This window comes from Pogona vitticeps, chromosome 1 (assembly GCF_051106095.1).
Source record: "Pogona vitticeps strain Pit_001003342236 chromosome 1, PviZW2.1, whole genome shotgun sequence".
Lineage (NCBI taxonomy): Eukaryota > Metazoa > Chordata > Lepidosauria > Squamata > Agamidae > Pogona > Pogona vitticeps.
In genome coordinates, this window is record NC_135783.1 from 183505353 (window position 1) to 183526810 (window position 21458).

The 21458-nt window shown below is 39.2% G+C and overlaps 1 protein-coding gene across 3 annotated transcripts in view; it reads left to right on the top strand.

The window, feature by feature from the left end:
- Positions 1–21458, top strand: part of TRAK2 (trafficking kinesin protein 2) — a 43991-nt gene that overhangs the window by 1577 nt on the left and 20956 nt on the right. For 2 of the 3 annotated variants that reach the window (XM_020811772.3, XM_020811773.3), the window contains exons 2-7: positions 10640–10939; positions 12898–13092; positions 17111–17155; positions 17549–17625; positions 19038–19154; positions 20439–20648. In XM_020811772.3, coding sequence (XP_020667431.2) covers positions 10903–10939; positions 12898–13092; positions 17111–17155; positions 17549–17625; positions 19038–19154; positions 20439–20648 — 681 coding nt within the window. In that variant the 5' untranslated portion in view covers positions 10640–10902. The remainder of the gene's footprint in view (positions 1–10639; positions 10940–12897; positions 13093–17110; positions 17156–17548; positions 17626–19037; positions 19155–20438; positions 20649–21458) is intronic. The other variant, XM_020811774.3, reaches the window with a different exon arrangement.

Consider the following 21458-nt stretch of genomic DNA (forward strand, 5'->3'; position numbering starts at 1 on the left):
CTTGAGTCCAGCTTCTAAATTTGCCTCATGACAAAACCTGTCTTTGGCATATGCTGTTCTTTATTAAAAGCAAAGCAAAGTGTGCTACAAAGAGGATGGGTTTTCCTTTTAAATTAGTGTTGCACTGTATAGTAGCAGTAAAAGAAAAATATAGTGGTCATCATATTTCTCACCAGTATCCTCAAAATGAAGAACTATACTCGTAATGGCTAAAATATACTGTAATCCTTAAAATGTGTGGTGAGAAAGAAACGGAGAACATCAAAATGCCAATTAAGGGTTCAACTAGTGTATCTCATAGATTGCTATAATTTAGAATATGCAAAGACAACCTCTTTATTTCTGTTAAGACTGATCACTGAATGTCTTGCTTTCCTTTAAATTTCACACCCAGATTGTCCTGTGAAGATTGTTCTTTCAGTTGAAATTGAGCTGGAAATTCCTTGTAATGATTTATGGCAATCTTCCCCTAGCCAGGTGATTTCCCAGTGTTTTGGATGACAAATGCTATCATTCCTGAATGCTTTCTGGGGGTTAATGAGAATTGTGATCCAAAACATAAGCTAATCTGGAGGTCACTGAGAACCATCCCAACCTTGGGCTCACTTTTTGCTGCATGGCGGCTGTGAATATACTATGGACTAAGAGAGGTTTGGATCTCTGCTTATCACCACCTCTTTCCCTTTTTGTGGCTTTTCTTCCAGCTGATCTCAGCACAGTACTGTAGCTGTGTCAACAGGAGAGGACTTCTGTCTGTTCCAGACCCACTGTAGTTAGCATTTCATTGGGTTTAAATTGCACTGTTTAACCTTCTTGAGATCAGGCAGTTTTTGTTGTTGTTTAGTCCTTAAGTCGTGTCCGACTCTTCGTGACCCCATGGACCAGAGCACGCCAGGCCCTCCTGTCTTCCACTGCCTCCCGGCAGTATTGCCTAATCTTTTGGACAGAAACAAAAGGCTAAAAGATCAAGCAATGGCTGCCTTCAAAAGAATTTTTTTGTTTGTTTTCTTGGAAAAACCTATAGTGTTGCATGTGTCAGCAGGTGATATTAATACCAGTTTGAAGCAAAATGATAAAACCCAAAAACTAAAGTAGATGGTATAAAATTAGCATTACTGCTTCAGGCTAGTGAATTTTCAAAGGCTAACTGTAGGTTGTTGTGGGTTTTTCGGGCTAACTGTAGGTTTGGTTAGTGATCTCAACAGAATAGTAGTTATAGTTTCAAATAATAATTTCAATTATAAATACAGTATGTCAATTATTTCATACTAAATGGTATGTAGAAAGTTACTGATATACTGGAGAATTATTTTAAATCCTTTTGGAAAGCAGAGCATTCACTATTTGAAACAGAAATCTCATATCTGATGTATAATACTGTATACTTATTAAATGCTGGCCTTTTTAAATAAGAGTTATTTTGTAGCAGTTTGAATACTTTTGATAATCTTTTATCTGTGGTCCACTAAAGTGTGTATCCTTTTTCAGTTATAAAGTGGGCATTTGTTGTGTGGTCTAGGGTCAGTCTGGTTCATGTTGTTAGGATAAAAGCAGCAGGGATAAGTCCCATATACATTTATCACAGTGAACTCCATGGTGTGAAAGTATAATGTAAATATAAGACTGGCCCCATCTCTGCTGTCATTCTGCAAGCAAGCAAAGATGTGTCTCTTCAAGCAAGCTTTCTGTCAGTGACTGCCTGCCTGAGTGGGATTTTTTAAGCGGATTGTTATGCATTACTGCTTTGACAGTATTTTTTAGTATTGGTTGTGTTTACCATTTCTCAGAACGGTATTTGTTCCTTTTTAATATTTATATACTCATTGTTTTTAGCTTTAAGTATTGTCATTCAGTTATGTAAACCGCCTTGGGGCCTTTTTAAGGAGAAAGGCGGGGTAAAAATATCTTAAATATATAAATCCATGTCAATATCATTCCAAATTTTTGAGAAGACATGGACGTATATTAAGATTACCTTATCTTTGGGATAAATATATTCCAGTCTGCAATTTTTAATTGAAGTGCTGGTTTTTTATAATGATTTTCTAGTACCTGTGATCTTATCTCCTCTGACAGACAATCAGTAGGTGCTATTATCTGTGTTGAAATGGTAGTGTTTTTTTCCTTGTCTATTTAAAGTTTGCTCTTATACTACTATTTTGAAAAGATACGTTTTGGCAGTGGGTAAAATTAGTACAGCACAATACAGTACAGAGAGCCTGAAAATAGCGGTGGCACATTCCATGTAGCAAATATTTACTGTGATAAAACTGACTGAAATCCTGTTGCATAGCATTGTGAGTCACAACTAACGTAGGCTTATGGGGATTTGGTAAGTCAGCTCTTGTATAAGTTCCATTGAACCAATGGCCGTACTGTAGTTATGACTTACTACACTAAGCAACAGGATTTCAGCCATTAATGCATTGTCCCAGAATTACATATTACAATATATATTACTTATTATATGTTGTTACAATAATCTCATGCAAATTTACTCTGAAATAAGTTCCACTTGTAGGACTTTCTTTCCAAAAAGCTAGTTTTAAGATTGTAGTATAAATACTGTTTTATGAATGTCCAAATCCTATCTCAGTCTGAAAATTGCTCGTGTGTGTAGTTTCGCAATGACTGATGCTAAAGCTGAAATCCCTGTAAATTAGCTGAGTAGAGTAAAACAACCAATTGTTTTAAATGGAAAGAGAGAGAGAGTCAGAGTTTATGCAGCAGGAACCTTAGAGTTTCATATTAATTATATTAATAATGTTTAGTTAAATATAGTGTTAAGGTGGCATTTTAAAGATCTGTGCATCTCTCCTTATATTCTTAATGCACTCCATCAGTTCTGTGAAGTTTAATAAAATTGGCATGTTTCAACACGACTAAAGGACTAAACAACAGCAATAATTTAAATTTGCCTTTGAAGATGGTGTTAACCCTGAAAATCGGGTCGATTCTCCGGCAGAGGCAGCAGACTAAGACACAAGACAACCAGCTGTATAGGATGCCAATTATTTATTAAATTACACAGCTAGGGCCCAATCTCTTAAAAGCAGAGAAGAGCCCCGAAGCACGGGTGCATAGATGTTTTATAGGGATACACACAAAGGGCCATAAACAGTTAGATTCTGATTGGTGTCCTGAACCCAAAACTTTGGATCTCTATGCCCATTGGCCCTAAATATTCTGTGGGTCTGACTTATTGGCTATACCTGAATATGCATATGATACGCATGCCCCCTTGGCCTTAAGGTTATGAATTACTCAGATGGCGACTATGTGTCTGATTTGACAGTACCCAGATATTCGTTATCTCTGTCGTTTTGTTTATTGTTACATTGTATATGGCCTTCAAGTAACAACTTTTCCTTTGGTGTCAAAATGGAAGTGCCTTAGCTTCCTCCCTACGCATACCAAGGGTGCCAATTATCTCCTTAATTGCCCTCTGAACAGGCCTGTTGTTTTGGGAAGTGAAAGTATTGTGTTCTGTTCCTTGGGGCGATATCTCTCAGCTAGCAGATGGAAGGCCATTGAGGCACTATGTGTTTTGATATGCAAGGATGTGTTTGTAAAGCACTATGTGTTTTGATATGCAAGGATGTGTTTGTAAAGTTAGCACCCTGGTGTGATTGTGGCAAGGGCCGGGAGAAGAGATCCAAGTCAGGGTCAGTCTACAGTAGAAGCAGTTTCTAATACGCAGTTTCTAATACAGATCCATTCGGATACAGATACATTCAGATACATATGTATGGATAAAAGATACATAAGGTTACACAAGTATGCGTGTGCAAGACGTTACAATAATTAAGTTGTATTGAAACTAAATACAATTGCTGCTTTGTGGAAGAAGCAATGGGAATAAAAGCGGTGTATGAAGTGAGATACAATAATAGTAAAATGCTTATTTGTTAACCCCGGAATGGCCAGCCTTCAATGGTGTCGCCTTTTATACTTCTGTAAAAATGCTTGCAAGAGTTAGCAAATTTAGATGCCATGAACAATGGTATCCCAGTGTCTGGGATGCATATGGAACGCACCCCTTGGTGATTTCATGTAATGCTTACATGACTGTTTCTAGAAAGTGCTAAGATGTCATCGCTTATCCTTTTGGTGATCCTGCTTTGGAAGCTCCACATGGTTCTGTTTTCTCTACCATACCTCTGTGTGAAACTTGGAGAGGCCATCTGAATGTCACCTAACTTAATCTCTCATTTCCATCAGATACAAGGGCAATTGTAACACTTCTGAACTATTGCTTGGGTGTGGTGAGGAACCAGTTTGAATGCGGGAAAGCCAACAGAATCCTGGCAAGACAGAGATATTATTTATTAGTGTGGCTACTTAGATATGTGGTGCTTAGTATGTTCTAAATGAAGTCCCATTTTCCTTGAAAGATTGGGTCAGAAGTCTAGGGTTACTTAAAAAGCTAGCAAAGTTGTTAGAGCTTCAAGTGGCTTCTGTGGTATGCAGCCTCTTTGATCACGTTCTGCTTATACATCGGCTCTAACCTTAGTTAGAAAAGCTGGCTAAGCTACAATTATCTGGACTGTGGTATCTATCTGTATGGACCATTCTAACACGTTTTATGTGGAACTGCCTTTAAAACTGTTTAGAAACTGCAGTTGTTGGAAAGCACGGAATCAGTTGATTGTTAACATAATCTGGATTGTTTGACCACACTGTGGCAAGACTTTTGTCAGCTATGTGGGCTGCCAGTTTGTTTGGGGGTCCAATTTAAAGTGCTGGCTTTAAGCTTTAGAGGCTTCCCCACCATTACAGTGGTGCCTCACAAGACGGGCACTCCGTTTAATGAAAAATCTGCATTACGACGAGATTTTTGCGATCGCAAAACGACGTTTTGAATGGGGGAGTTTCACTGCGCAATGATTGGTTCCCTGTTTTGGGAACCGATTTTCGCTTCTCGACGATCAAAAGAGCTGATCGTTTGGTTTTCAAAATGGCCGTCGGGTGCTCAAAATGGCTCCCCGCTGTGTTTAGGAGCCATTTTTCGCTGCATAGACACCCGAAAATGTCCACCCCTATGGAGGATCTTCACTGGACGGTGAGTTCTTAGCCGACTGGAACGCCTTAACCAGGTTTTAATGCGTTTCAGTGGCTTTTTTATTTTCACTTTACGACGTTTTTGTTCTACAGCGATTTCGCTGGAACGAATTAATGTTGTGATGTGAGGCACCACTGTATTTAATAATTCTTTAATCTGAAAGGAGAGATCCCACTCCTGGAAGTCTAATAGTTTATTATAATCAAGAATTTGAATTTGCCGTGACTACAATTGGATTTCTAGTCATCTCCACTGCTCAAAATCATAGGTGCACAAGAGTTGCAGAGGGGTGGGAGGGAAGTCTGTGGTGAGTCCAGAGTGAAAATGGCTGCTGTGCCTGAAAAACATGCCCACCTCTGCTTTAAATGTTAAACAGCTTTGATGCTCTATACATTTTTGAGATAGGATTGCTTGGACCTCCTTTCCCCATATCTTAAGACCTTGGTTGTAGCACATTCTTTCACAAGCGGTTCACCTGGCACAATGCTTATGGTCTTCTTTTGCTGTCACGGGAAGCCCTTTCAAGCTTCTAAAATAATTAATGTAGCCTGGGCCCGCTGTCCGGGGTGGCAGACGTGAAGGAGTTCAAAGCATAGTATGAAACTAGGAGATGCATTATCATCCTTCACATTAATTTTCTTTCTTTTTTGTCTTTCTTTATTTAATGGTACCTTGTATTAACTTTCTTAATCAAGAAAGACTACTGTAGTTGTGTTTGTTTATGTATTTTTTGGTTATGACTTGAGTTTTTTTGTTACATGGGTTCGATGATGTTAAAATGGTGAAGAGGTGTCGGAAATCAAAAGCAAACATGATGCTGAAAAATTTGGCAAGTGATGATATATAGGGGAGGACAGGATAGAAAATGTTGAACCTTTACAATCGGTTCCTTATAATTAAGTTGTGGACTTTTTCCACCAACATCCTCTCCTGGTATTGCTGATACTTCATTAATGGAGCTGATGAAAAACAAATGCAGAATGGTTTACACCTTGGAAATTAAGGAGGGAAAGACCAAAAAACCTAAACAAATGCCATGATAAAAGATTGTTCACAAATTACCTCCTGTACTAATCCCCCCTACTGTGTGTCTCTTGTGATAAGTGTATTACTGTATTCTGCTGATTTGTATAAGCTATTTTAGAACCAGACTACTTCGTGATGGGGTGTGTGTATCATAAGTAAATATTCCTCCAAGAAGAAATCCTGTGCGGCTCAAAAATGTAATACATGCTAGAGTGTAGTCTGCCATTGCTTCAAAATACCATATATTGTTTAAAGGGGGAAATGTATGGTTTTATATGGTAATTCTTGATGGTGGTAAAGATTAGCAATAGTTTTCTGTTTTGTCACAAATCAAAATATTCAAAAGTAATTTTTGGAAAACAACAGAAGGGATAATTAAGGCATCTTTTCAGCAAGTTAGTACTAAAAATGTCAGAGGCACCCATAGATTTATCACAACAGCTGCTTAATTGAGTGTGATGGCAGGAAGACCAGACAATTGCATGGCTGGAAACAACATTGTGCTAGATTTCTGTGTTTTCTAATTTCCTAGGCAGAAATAGAACAAAATAAATAATAACAAAATAAAATTGTTTGTAATACTCTTTAAGGCACTGGTCTTTGAATTTTCATGTCTAATTGAGATAGATTTCAAGAAAGCTTGTACAGTATACGTATCTCTTCACAGTACATTTAGGTGCTTTCAGAGTACAGTATTCTTTTATACAAACACATTTCATCATGTATTGCAGCTTTGCTAAGTGGATTGTTTCTGTTATTTTCCCCATCTAGTATTTCCTCCACGATATGTCCAAGTACATCCTGTAACATTTCCTTTACAAATCAAACAGTATGGATGATGATGTACAAATGACATGTGAAAATATATTAGACTTGAAGGTGCTGCTGGTGACCTCATCTTTGTTTGTTTGGCTTCTAAAATGACTGTCTCACCATCTACCCAAAATAAACCTGCCATGTTTTAAAACATTATTTTAAAATATAATTAGTAACCTAGAAAAAGGCAGTTGTATGCCTGTGGATATTCTACTAATGATGTACTGGGATTGTCAATATATGTAATATTGGTAATGCATATACAGTGATAGTAAGGAAAAGTAAACAGTGTTGCTACCCTTTACATAGTGTTGAGGGATAGCAGTGGTTTAGCTGGGTTTTCCTTGGAATTTTGAAGAGAAAAATGACAGTCCAGTGTAGCTATTGTATGTCAACGTCTGAGTAAAAGCAGCTGGAATGGAGTATGTTCAGATAGCGGGGGAAATGAGGTCAATCAGTGATTAGAAGCTTGATAGCTGTTATTATCCACACAAAGGTTTTCCAGCTATGGTTTTAGGGTGTTCATATTATAGCAAATATGGCTTGAATCAAATCTAACAGTGTTATCTCTGTACCAGCCCTCAGAGCCGCTGGAACTGGTTTCGGAGAGTTTTCTACGCTTCTGAAGGAGCATTTAGGCATAATGGTGGTCTGTAGTGGGAATGTGGGATCTCCCCCTCCCAGTTTCCCTGAATTCTGCAGTTCTTTCAGCAGTAGTCCAGTGTTGGATCCTGCCCTCTGTAACTGTAATTCATGGCATAGATCAGCAGCTGGTGCTGTTGACATCTTTGCATTCAGTTCTTTTTCCAATGGTTTACCTTTGGTCTTTGCCATGCTAAGGATGCGAGGATTGTTTCTTCCATACTTGTTTGATTTCTGCTTTTGTGATGTGCTCATTTCGTAGCCCTCTAGCTTTCTGAATTATTCCACACATTATAAAATAAGATCAGTTACTCATTATATTGTTCTTAGGAAGTTAATAGCAAGATAAGGTATGAACTCTTGCCATGTACTCTTATCGTAGGCCTTAACAACAATATTCTCCCTCGTTCTTTTCGTACATGTTCTTGCTGCTCATAACTAATGGGTGGAAAGGGAAGTTTCGCATCTAGAGGCTGTACTGTGCTTTCTGTAAATTTGTCCAGTGCCACCTTGATGTTGTGCATGGGACTTGCCAACCTGGACCATTCTGTGCCAAAATCACGTTTTTCTACGTACGCCTCTTCACTTATGAAAGAAGACTTTGTCCAGAAGATGCAATGAAAGGATCTCTGTGTGAGATGCTATACATGTAGACTACCTATAACAAATCTATCTGCCTGTCATTTCTAGATTCATTGAATTATCTAATGGCACCCTTCTTGATTCCTGACTCCAAATACACCCATAGTAGAAACTGAAAAGCCAGTGAGCTGATTTTTAAATGTTTCCATTGTATTCCATCTATACTTGCACATGTAACTGAAAGCATCCTTGTGGGCAACTGACTGAAAAGATATATTTTGATTTGAACAAGGGATAAAAAGCCAGTATTGATTGGCTTTACCCATAGATTTGCTTCCGTGCCTGCAGAAGCAGTGGAAGCAATGTGAATAGCAACTGAGGTTTTGTCATAGTGTTTCATGTCCACATTTTAGCTTTGTATTCTTATGTGTCCGTGTTGTGGCTTTCTCATAGAAATCAGCTTCTGAAGTGGAGAATGGCAAATAAAGTACCAGGCTGTTGGGAGTGTTTGGGGGAAGGGATGAAATCTTTAAAATCTGTGATAGAGCTTTAAAATTTTGTTGCTATTCATATTTTTGAGTCTTGGTGAGTGTTAAGAGGAACATACCATCAATTCAAAATGTGTGGTTTTATTAATTTTAAGAAGCTGCAAACGGATACTTTGCACCATAGTATACATTCAGTGTATAGTAATGTTTTAAAGGATTTTTTCCCTTGTTATGTCTTTTTTTCTGGAGCTGACAAGCTTTCTTGTGTCTGAATAAAGAAACCTGAGTATGTATAAATAATTAAGGCTTCCATAAAACATTGAAATAAGAGTCTGTAGTCTTTAAAAATCATTTCATGTGGAACAGGGACTTTCTTGCCTAATTAAAATAATCATTTGTGAAAGCAGGAAACTATTTTCTTTCTTTTTCTAATGCAGTTTTAAAATCCCTTAGTTTAAATTTTATAAAAAGCAGATTACAAGACAATGAGAAATAAATGTAGCATTATATTGTCCTGCAGTGAGTTCACACAATACATTTGTTGTATTTAAGTGGCCAACAGGTTTAGCTTGGTATAAATTATCTTTTTATAATTACAGCTTAGTCAGTGGGAAAAGTAATTAACATAACCTTTAGGATATTTAATTGTCTCAAACTGGCAAGCAATCCTTGCACTTGACCTCTAGGGTCTGAGAAAGATTTAATCAGCAAAAACAGAGCTCCTTTTAATGTTAAAAAGTTTGGTGCAGTGCTAGCTGTGCAGTAGTTGACACGGCTAAATGTAGGGAGGAAACCTACTTCCTAACTTTCATAAAATTTTCTGGCGGTATGGTTTTAAAGTTATTATTTTCCTCAGTGGAGACAGCATGCAGTAAGAAAGCATATACTGTACGAACAGTGCAGTGCAAGAACTTGCTTTGTCAGAGTTCATCTCGTACTTGGTAATAAAAAAAGCAGATTGACTCATCAAAATTAATGAAAACATAAAACACAAATAGTAAAGTAAAATGGAATTTACAGCAAATATTAAACCATAGTATATCAACAGCATCTTTAAAACAAAGACCCACTCCTTCCAAAAAATTGAGGAAAAAACCCTTCCTCTGTCCTAAAAGCAAAACAGATCCCCAGGAAATACAGACTGCAACAGAAGTATCTGTTTCCAAAAGCTGGACAGTCACCCAAAGGCAAAATCACCTGGAAGCAGCAGCTCCAGGCAGGGTTGTACATAGCTCATCTAAAAGAACACGCCCGTCAAGAATACTGTACTTCTGGCAGTCTTTGTGCTTTGCAGCAAATATATGCTGTTTGAGAAAATATTGACTGCCTAGTCTGTTTACGTGTAGCTAAGTAAACGTTTGCATTACACTTCATTATATCTTGGGAAGCACACTCTTCCTTGAATGAAATGCTGTTGCACAGCTATACAGGCAGAAAGCAAATGTCATAATGTTCACCTGTTTCCCGCTGACGAAGAGTTGCAAGTTGCTATGGGCTGTATTTGGGAATTGCAGCAGGGACTCATTAATTTCTGGCTGGAAGAAAGTGGATGCTATGTCATTTGCCTTCTGCCCATGTTAGAAAGGAAAAAGATTTCAACCAGTCATGAGACTTTTAGTCTGGACAGAGAAGGAAAACAAGCAATTGAAAATGTCATCATGGATTAGTGGAGAAAAGGCAATGAAAAGTTACCCAAGGAAATTGAAGCAGGTGTACACTTATTTTTCTGAATTCTTCAAAGTTCAATCAAAATTAAACACACCCTTTCTTATGCATCACTTGCATGTAAATCTCTTCTTACTGCATGTTTAATCGTGTCATTTCAAAAACTGAAATCAAATGTATAATAACGTTTAGGTGAGTCAAATAATGATTTCTCATTACTTGGTGGTTGCTGTCAAGAATGTTCTACTTAATGGACCATCCTGCTCTTGTCTTTTTATGTCATTTCTTTTTAATGTCTTGTGTATGCTACTGTCTGAAACTGAATTTTAACTGTTGCTTATTTTGTATTTTTTTCAAGGTAATGGCTGATTCTAGTAAGACCCTAATATGAGAAGCCGTAATATCTGATGAGGTGCAAACTTCAAATGTATCATCTTTGACCTTGAATTATGATCCACTCACCATATATGGAAAACATGCTAGTAATATCAGGGTAGAAATTAATAGTAATTTCTTAATCTCATCTTAAACCAAAACTATGTTTCAACCAAAACGAAAAAGAGCAACACGTGATGAATGAAGGTTGTGGTTTCCAAGTAACTGATCTGTGAAGTAAACCTCATGAATTTCAACCACAGAGATCCAGAGAGTGTCACTGGTAAGTTGAAAAACCAGTTATGAGGTGCTAGTTGTAGCTTTGGCAAACCTTTAGTATAATACAGTGGTTCCCAACCTTGGACCCCAGATGTTATCAGACTACAATTCCCAGAAGCCTTCACTAGCTGTGCTACCATGTTTCCCCCCAAATAAGACAGGGTCTTATATTAATTTTTGCTTCGAAGAACACATTAAGGCTTATTTTCTGGGGATGCTTTATTTTTTCATGTACAGCAATCTATATTTATTCAAATACAGTCATGTCATCTTCTTCTGGTTGCTGCACAATGGTGGAGGGCCGGGTTTCACTTAACCAGGGGTTATTTTTGGGGTAGAGCTTATATTACGAGCATCCTGAAAAATCACACTAGGGCTTATTTTCAGGTTAGGTCTTATTTTCCAAGAAACAGGGTAGGAGTATTTCTGGGGATTGCGATCTGATAACATCTGGGGACCCAAGGTTGGGGGGGGGGAACCACTGGTATAGTACAAACAAAACTTCAAGGCTACAGTCTTCCATAGTTTTTAAAAAAGATTTTAGATTAATTTCTCATAGAGCCTTAAAGTGAGACCTCCTATAGATACCAGAGTATTCCAAGCATCCTCAATGAAATATAAACTGAAAGAAGAATATGTGCACAACTGACTGGAGAGGCCATACTAAAATCAGTGCAGAAGAGGAGTTTCTTGCAAATAGGGATTGTGTGTGAGGCACCATCCCTCTGCTCCAATCTATGTGTATGAAGTTGGGGATCAGAAAAGTGTGCTTACTTTTAGAAGCTCATTTCATATTTTGAAACTGTTAGGATAGTTTGAGTTGAAAAGTGGGATAAATATTTATTTAGCCTGGGCCAAGATGCAGACCAGGTATTATAAATGTTCAGATATAGTTGCTGTTCTTTTAGAACATGTTTGAAAGAATGATGATGCAAAGAAATGTGTTTCTTAGTTTACAACAGCGGTTGAATCCCCAAGTGTTCTTGGGCTACAGCTCTCAGAAATCCTGGCCAGCACAGCTAGTGGTAAAGACTTCTGGGTATTAGGGACGTGGTAGTGCTGCGGGCTAAACCACAGAAGCCTCTGTGCTGCAGGGTCAGAAGACCAAGCAGTCGTAAGATTGAATCCACGCGACGGAGTGAACTCCCGTCGCTTTGTTTCAGCTCCTCGCCAACCTAGCAGTTCGAAAGCATGCAAATGCAAGTAGATAAATAGGGACCACCTCGGTGGGAAGGTAAAATGGCGTTACCTGGTCACGCTGGCCACATGACAACGGAAACTGTCTTCGGACAAGCGCTGGCTCTACAGCTTGAAAACGGGATGAGCACTGCCTCCTAGAGTTGGACACGACTGGACTAAAAATGTCAATGTCAAGGGGAACCTATTTTAATCCAAGAATATCTGAGGAGCCAAGGTTGGGAACCACTAGATAACATCAACATTTAATGTAGATGTCACAACTTTTCTCTAACTAAATAGTTCCTCTACTCTTATCTACAGCTATGATTTAAAAAATCATGCATAGAAGCATTCTGACATTTTATTTTGATAATAATCCATTTTACTTAATATTCTATCATTAGAGTATAACTACACAGAGAGCAACTTGAATAGTTTATTCCCAATAGGACAGCTAGGAGTAAATCCATTTTTAGTTCCAGTTAGAAAAGAATTAACTGACTCAGTATGCGTACTAAGAGTTGATGTAACAAATCCCATTTATTCAGAGTGTATGCTCTAATTGCAATTAACAGCTGAATTTAGTCCTTTATTTCCTATTGTTCAGGTTTAATATTGTGCTATATCTCACCAAGCTTGATTTAAATCTGTATAAATAGCCTTCCATGATTGATTGTATTGCCAAAGCTGATCAAATTCCACTATTTGGCTGAGGGAATCAATGGTTCTTTCAGTATTCATGTGCAGGTAGATTTATATCACAGTGCCTTCATTTATCTTCAGATGTTTGTCATAATGAAGACCTCCCTGAAATAGAGCTGGTGAGCATGCTAGAAGAACAACTGCCTCAATACAAGTTACGTGTCGATTCCTTATATTTGTCTGAAAATGATGATTGGATCCAGTCCCCAGGTTACCACAGCCATGTCTCTGAAAACTCTTCTCCGGATCATGCTGAGAATACCTTCCATTACATGAGTAAGTGTTTTTTTTCTGACAGCTAAGGACTCTGTCTCTCCCACCTCACCACAATTTGGATAAAGCAACAGACTTCATACCATTCAGTTATTAAACAGATGGCTGTTACCCTGAGAACCGGAACGTCAACTAAAAGATATGATGTTGGCGATTTGGTATCAGTTTACAAGGAGCATAAAACTCCTTTTTTGTTTGAGGAACCTTTGGAGTAAAATGCAAGAGGTGAAGCCTTTTGTGCCATGCTTGTAAAAATAAACTGCTAAAGAATTTTTGTAGCAGGAGGGTTGGAGCAGCTTTGAATATAAGCAGTGAAATAGCATGGCGTGTGGAAAACAGGCTGTGGTTTATGCTTGACAGATTGCTCTTGAATTACTTGGAAGACGCATAGAACAAACAAAGCCATATCATCTTTCATGCAGCCACAGTCTACAGCACCATAAGAATGCAGGTGCTGGTTAAATATTAGCTTATACAATTTTGTTATTCCCCTTATTCTTTTGAGCATTGACCTTTGCACTGTAAAACTATGGGCAAATGAATTGTCAATTGCATTGTGGCTGTTTTTAGGTGTTTTCCTAGAACTGATTTTTGAAAGTTTGGATACCAGTCTTGAAAATTTTGAGTGTTTTGGATGGAACCACAAAGGTTATTTAGCGTCCTGACCCACCCACCTGCAAAAAAGATGCATACCGTCTGCTGTTATTGAGAAGGCTTTTTCGGGTTTTCCGACCAAAAAAAAAGTGGATGCAAACAGATGCTTCCTCATTATTGGGATATTGTGTGATGAATTATGTATCAGAATCAAACTGTGTTTGTCCATGTATATCTATCTGAACTGATCACATACAATGCTCAAATGTACACTTGTTTTATATGTTTAAAATAGTGGTAGTAAAAACAGTTCTTTTGTATAGTGCTAGCTGCTCTGGCTTTCCTAATTAGGTGATTTAAAGGGGGATGCCTAACCCGTAGCTAATTCTGCAGTACTGTATACAGTTTCATAATAACTCGTTAGGAATTTGTTTGATTTCAAGATAGAAAGATCACCTTCAGCTTGCAAATCTTAACTACCGTATTTTTCCTTGTATAAAATGACACTTTTCCTCTTCAAAGAGGAATAATTAGAGGAAAAGTTGAGGGTCGTTTTATACACGGAAGGAGGCAGTTGTAGGTGCTCGGGCGCCTCTTCCTGCTGCCGCCGCCAGATCACCTCCTCCAGCCTTCACCCCCTAGGGCAGGGGACAAGGTGGCGAGGTGAACTGGAGGTGAGCCCTGGCCGTCACACTGGAGGAGGTGATCGGGCGGGCAGTGGAAACAGCAGCAGAAGATGGAGGTGGAGGAGCAGTTGCCCATTAACTGCTCCTCCGCCTCCATCAAGGGTCAAAATTAGGGGATCATTTTATACATTGGGGGGGTTGTATACAAGGAAAAATATGGTAGTTTTGTATTATGAAATGGACTGTCTTTTCTTTGTCCTGAGTCGTCCTCAGTTTTCTGAATATTTGTTAATTATTAGTATCTTAAATGAATACTGCATCCAGTCAGATTTAGCCAAATGCCCACTTAAATGCATTATTTCTGCAGCATAACCCCTTGCTCTCATTTTTGAGATGATTAAGATTCAAGCAATGACATTTTGAACCATTTTTCCTCTTGCTACTTCATAGCAAAAAAAAAAAAAAATTAAGCATGTTTGTAATACAAAAAATTGAGTTCTCCAAGATCCAGGGCATAAAAATGCAACATACCTGATTATAGCAAAAGATCAAATACCTTGCAAAAAAGAACTAGGGACACATAACTTTTTTTCCTTTGCTGTTCTCTTCCCATGTCCAGAACATAAGTTTTTTTCCCTTCTGGACAACATTTGTGCATTAATATGCAGCCAAGAAATAAAGAAACAGTTTTCTTGGGTTTAAAATATACAGATACATCCATTTTGCCCTGGGTTTCAATTTGTGATTTTATAATCCAGAATGCAGCCGCTCAGAACAATGTGTGTCGTGCATCTATGGTCATACGGTAGTACAATAGTGCAGTATAGCTCCTCCTGTTTTCTGACGCTGAGGAATGTTTGTTTGCTAGACAACTGAGTATATACTAGAGAGTGCTTGTGCTGCAGCATTGCCTGCTGCAGAACTCAATAAGTCCTGATCAAACACTGCTACACCTTGGGCATACTTCTTCTGAACTCCTTGTATGTCAGCTGCCACTCAGACATGGCACTAGATAACAGAGAGGTGAATCAAAATGAAGAGCTGCTTATGACTTTCACTCTAGAAGGTATGTGGGGGAAATCAGTCAGGATACATATGTTGTACGTTGATGATCATGGATCTTTAAGAAATATAGGAGAGGAAATAGTAACTGAAATCTTCTCTAGAGTTATAAGGAGTGGTTGTAGTTTTATTCCTCCTAATCTTTCTTGGTAGATTATTGAGCTATAGATCAGGAAATTTCTAGTTCAAATCCAATTATTTTCATGAACTCATTAAGGGTTCGGGGTTCTGGAATGCAAGGAGCCCTTCTTAGAGCAGAATAGAAAATGGTGGTCAAGTCTACATAGTTAAAGCATGTATATTTTGCCTAGAAGCCAGAAAATTACTCAGGAGACTTGTTCGTCACGGAAGGTGGGGTGGGATTTTGAACTTGTCTCACGTGGACCATTGATATTCATGACATGTCTTGTAATGCTTTTGAAAAATAGGGATAATATTCCAGATCTAACATGAGGTTGTTGTGAGAATTACATTAAGGTAATGCATACAAGGTGCTTTGAAAACTTTAGATAAATGCTAAGTGCTAAATAATCCCACTGGCCGAGAGTTCATACCACCAAGCAAAGTGACACCTTGGTATTGCCTCTCCTTTTAATAGCTGGATGCTGTCCTCCCTGAAGAGGCTTTAGTCCCTTCACTGCAACTTTTAAGGAGAGTGAATTGTTTGGTTTCCTCTTTCTCTCCTCAAATAAACTGCAAGTCACCAAGATATAAGCAAATCCATAGAGAACTTTTGTAGCCAGTTTATTTATTATCCTCTGTGGTGCATAAGGCGTTGCTGCACAGTAGCTCAAATTATGCTCTCGCTACCTTGCAGTCCTTGCATAAGACCATGTCTTTTTCCATGTAAAGAAGGCCAGCTCCTCCTACCTGCTCCTTATAAATGGAGAAGAGTGGCATAAATGTCCCTGCCCCTTCTTTTCTCTGTGCAGCTGAACAATAAAGCACAATTTCCTACCATTTCCTTTTTTGGACTGTCATAGGCACATTACTGAACAATGGATTGTCTTAAACATTCAAAACAGCAAGAAAAATCATGGCAAAAGCAGAAATTCAGCTTTTGCAACTCTTGTGCTTAAACATTTCCATCTGATTTTCTAATTCAGAATTTTTTGGAAGGGTAATCCGAGGTCATGATTCAATAGTGCTAATAATGCCTACAGAATCAAGCAGTCTCAGGAATTCTACATAATCTTCTGTGAAAAGCCATCAGTTTCTGGACAACGTGGCTGTAGAGCAATGGTTCTTAACCTTGGGTTACTCAGGTGTTTTTGGACTGCAACTCCCAGAAGCCTTCACCACCAGCTGTGCTGGCTGGGGTTTCTGGGAGTTGAAGTTCAAAAACACCTGAGTAACCCAAGGTTAAGAACCACTGCTGTAGAGGATCATGCAGGGGTCCTCTTGAGCAGGTGTGTACAAGGACTTTCTACATCCTAACATATAATTGCCATGCTCGAGTTGATTGGATCTTTTGTCTGTTATTTGCTCACATTCTGTTGTGGAAGGACTAAGGCCAAGGTACTGGAAGCCATTCCTCTGACATAGCAGGTAAGGGCCATCTTCTCCTCTTGTAGGCAAATTGTCCTTTCTAGATCAGGGCTAAAGTGTTTGACCAGGCTGATAGGGAAATCCTTAGACATGCAAGGCTGTGGTAGTTGAACCACCGACCCCACTTCTACATTTCATGACCATTGATTATTTCTTCTCTTCTGCTTTTTACTCTTGTTCTTCTGTATTAGCTCTTCCCCCTTCCTCCTTGGTTGGACCACACAAACACGCACAAGGTAATTCAGATGCCTTCCGTTCTCAACCTCATGGCAAGAAATAGTGGCAGCTGCTAGTTAATTTTTATCATAACTGCTAACCCTTGCTGGATTGTCATGCTTTACTAGTAAACTTACCTAACTGCTGGATTCCATAAAAATGCCTGGAAACCAATGCCTGACACCCCACCCCACACCCCTCCTCTCCATTTCGTCTTGCTCTCTGCTGCTGTCAAGCATTGCACTTTCATGATTTCCACATATGTTTTCAGAAATGTGGGGGGGAAATTTCCTTGATAGATGACATTTTAGCTTCTTTTTAGTTCATCTGATGATTCTCACTATTTTTGTGTAAGTTTAAGGACTGTATGTTGTTCTGCACAAACCACACTAAGAAGTTGTTTTGGTTTTCAGTTCTTGGCACTGACAAACGAGAGCAAGTAACAAAAAACTGCAATGATACTGAAATAGTGACACATCTGTTGGCTGAGGTACAACTCTTTGCACTTACTTAATTCAGTTTTCATTCTGGAGTTGCTACATTTTTTGTTCCTTATTGTATTTTATGCTGCTTTTGCTCTTAGAGGTTTATATTTTATTCTGCACCTCAGTGGTCCAATTTATGCTTATTGCATGCTGCCCAGTGAACTTTGTTACATAGCAACACACAAATGCTATAAATTAATAAATGTCCTGTTTTAGTTGTAGTACAGTGAACTACATGATCTCCTTTGATGTTATAGCAAGGATGGATTCTGTGCTACCACAAATTAATACACTCACTGAAATTCTGTTCTGTCTAACTAAATTGGGAAGGACAAGAACAGATCCATTGTTAAGAGATTTATGGAGGGGAAAATACATCTGTTTGTTTTCTTGGATATCTTAGCTGCTTTTAGTATGGTTATCTACAATATCCTTTTGGACCCACTTGCCAGAACCAGTGTTATGGCAGCTGTGGCTCTTTCTTGGAGGGACAAGTCCAGTGTGGAGAACGGTGGAAATACTATGCTACAACAGGACTGTTGACTTTGAGGTTCCTGGCTCTCCCCCATGCTTTATAATACAAATCTGAAACCTCTTGGAGAAGTCATCCGGAAGTTTCGACCGACATGTTACCAGTTTGCAAAGGCATATAACGCTTGTCTCTTCTTTCCATCTACTTAACAACTGGAAATTTTAAATGGGTGTTTGGAGGCAATTCTGGGATAAATGAGGACAAACTACCAAGCTTAATCCAGATGAGACAGATGTTCTCATAATTTAGAAGACTGCTAATCAGTATGTAGGTTTGCAGTTGGGTTTGGCCAGGGTTATGCTTCCTGTAAGGAATCAGGAATGAAATTTTAGTGTATTCCTGGACCCACTGTTATATTTGGAGGTGCAGGTATAATTATTTGCTCAGAGTGCCTTTTAAGAGTGAGTAAACCAACTTTACCTAGATAAAGCAACTCTGGGTGTTTTTCTATAATGTACCGCATTTTTCACTCCATAAGACACACCTCTCCATAAGACGCACCACATTTTTAGGAGAAGAAAACAGGAAAAAATAATCTGTTTTCTTCTCCTAAAAATTTGGTGAGCCTTATGGAGAGGTCCGTCTTATGAAACACACCCTAGGACCCTTTGGAGGCTCCCCCAGCCCCCCCAGGGGCCAAAGGGGGCAAAATCGCCACCTTCTGGGACTCTTCTGAAGCTTCCCAAGCCTCAAAAGAGTCCCAGAAGGTGGTGATTTCACCCTCGCTGGCCCTGTAACATCTCACTCCAGGTTGAGAAACTTTGCACTAAATGAACTGTTTGCAGTGTGTTGTAGATGAAGGGTATGCATTTAATGTTTTAAATTAGGATTGGAATCGATTCTTCAGTGTCAGAAATATCCTCCTTTTTTGATGTTTCTGTATAGAGGGATCGGGACCTAGAATTAGCAGCACGAATTGGACAAGCCTTACTTAAACGGAACCACATCCTAACAGAGCAAAATGAAGCTCTCGAAGAACAACTGGCCCAAGCTTTTGACAAGGTGAGTGAGCAGAATTAAACTTAAAGCATTTTAAGTGATAAGAAGTGTCTGGTTTATGGTATAAGCCGAGATTATTGCACTCTATAAACCACCATAGGTGTTTACATTTTAAACATGACCTGGTAAAAAAGTAAAACCAGGCTGCAAAAAGTATGAAAGAAGTTACTGCATTTTGTGGGCACTAGATAATTGTGCATTAGAGCTCCCTATTTACAGTCGGAAGAGCAGTGTGCCAATTTTCTCAATACCACTGTGTAACAGGACCATACAGAACTTAGTGAAAAAAGGAATGTGTTATCTGCACTATCTTGCAAGAAGCTGTTCCAGTGAGCAGTTCCATATAGGAAGTTCAAGAAGAGTAAGGAAGCAGACAAGCAGTAGGCGTCGTCCTTCTGATCTAGGAAGAGAAGATTGTGGTTCCACAGGGGAGTGCTAGAAAGAAGAATCTCTGGGGACTCCCTCATACGAGAGAGAGAGAGAGAGAGAGAGAGAGAGATAGCAGGTGCAAAGGCATGGGCACGTGCAAGCATGAAGGGCAGGGGGTGCTCGGGGGACACTCACGCACACTTGCAAAGGGGTGGGGGGTACTTGCACACGTGCACTCACATGTGTGCAAAGTGGCTGTGCTGAGGGCAAGAGTACGTGCAGGGTGGGTGGGAGATCTGTCTCTGCTGCCCAGTCCAGCCAGGGCCGCAGACCGGGGATTGGGGACCCCTGTTGTAGAGGATATGTTCCAATCCTAATATAGAGGTGTGCTATAGAAGATTTTCTTCCTTCTAGTCTTACTGTCATTGACTCTTAAAGCTAAAGAAATAGAGGGCTAACTAAACCCAAAGTAGAATAGCTGTATTTCCACAACTCTATACTGAGGAAGCTGTTTGTCTCAGAGAAGGGGTAAAAAGGAGGCTCAGAAAAGTGGAACATGAGGCAGGTGCTTTCCATTAGTATTTCCAAAGCTATGTGGAACAGTTGTAAAAGTCAACAGATGGTAGAAAAAAATTATGACACTTGTGTTGAAACCTTTGGTTTCATTAAGAGTTAGTTGTATGTTTTAGCATCATGCCTTCAGAAATGCTGTAATCATGGGCTTGCCAAAGAGAGAGGTGTGAGCTGTCAGTAAACAAAAGAGGGACATCCACACAGCGATACAGACATGAGGAGGTGCTGATGATGCTAGTGGTACTATTTTATTACTTTTGTTTGTCCAGTGATCTGCTAGAAATTGCAACAGTGCTGTACAGCAACACTGACGGTGTTTAGTAAACAAATGTTCTTTGAAATCAGGTCCACCAGCTGCAGCACGAGTTGACAAAAAAAGATGAGTTGCTTCGAGTGGTGTCTATTGCATCTGAAGAAAGTGAGACGGACTCAAGCTGTTCCACACCACTTCGCTTCAATGAGTCCTTCAGCCTGTCACAGGGACTCCTGCAGTTGGAGATATTGCAGGATAAACTCAGGGAACTGGAAGAGGAGAACCTTTCTCTTCGTACGAAGGTAGCCAACTTTCATCCTGTCTGCCAAGCATTAAGTGGAATTGTGAAAGACAACTAACTAAAGGAAGGATCTAGCAATGAAACTAAGGTCAAGCTTGTGGGGTCCTCAGTATTAAAATTGCCTCTTCTGTTTGATCATATATATCCCTGTTTCTTGCTAGAAATAGTTGTTAGGTACACACTCAATTTGCTTATCTTTCATATTATCTTCATTACAAAGTAGAAGTTATTTCTGTCAACCCCGGACTGATTTTTTTTAAATTTTATGTCTAAAAGACTCATGGGGAAAAATCTCAATTTTTAAAAAAATTGTATTCGCGAAGGCTTTCACGGCCGGGATCTAATGGTTGTTGTGGGTTTTTCGGGCTTTTTGGCCGTGTTCTGAAGGTTGTTCTAACGTTTCACCAGTCTCTGTGGCCGGCATCTTCAGAGGACAGCACTCTGTCCTCTGCACCACAGACTGCTGTCCTCTGAAGATGCCGGCCACAGAGACTGGCGAAACGTTAGGAAGAACAACCTTCAGAACACGGACAAAGAGCCCAAAAAACCCACAACAACTATTTTTAAAAACTGTCTTTTTGGTCACATTGTAATTATCCATTACAGTGGTGCCCTGCATAGTGACACTCCGTTCCAAAAAAATCATTGCTATCCGGATTCGTTGCTATGCGGGGCAAAAAACCCCATAGGAACGCATTAAAACACATTTAATGCGTTCCTATGGGCTGTAAACTCACCGGTGTGCGGAAATCCTCCATGCGGCTGCCATTTTCACTGCCCGGTAAGCGAGTAAAGGGTGCGAAAATGCTGT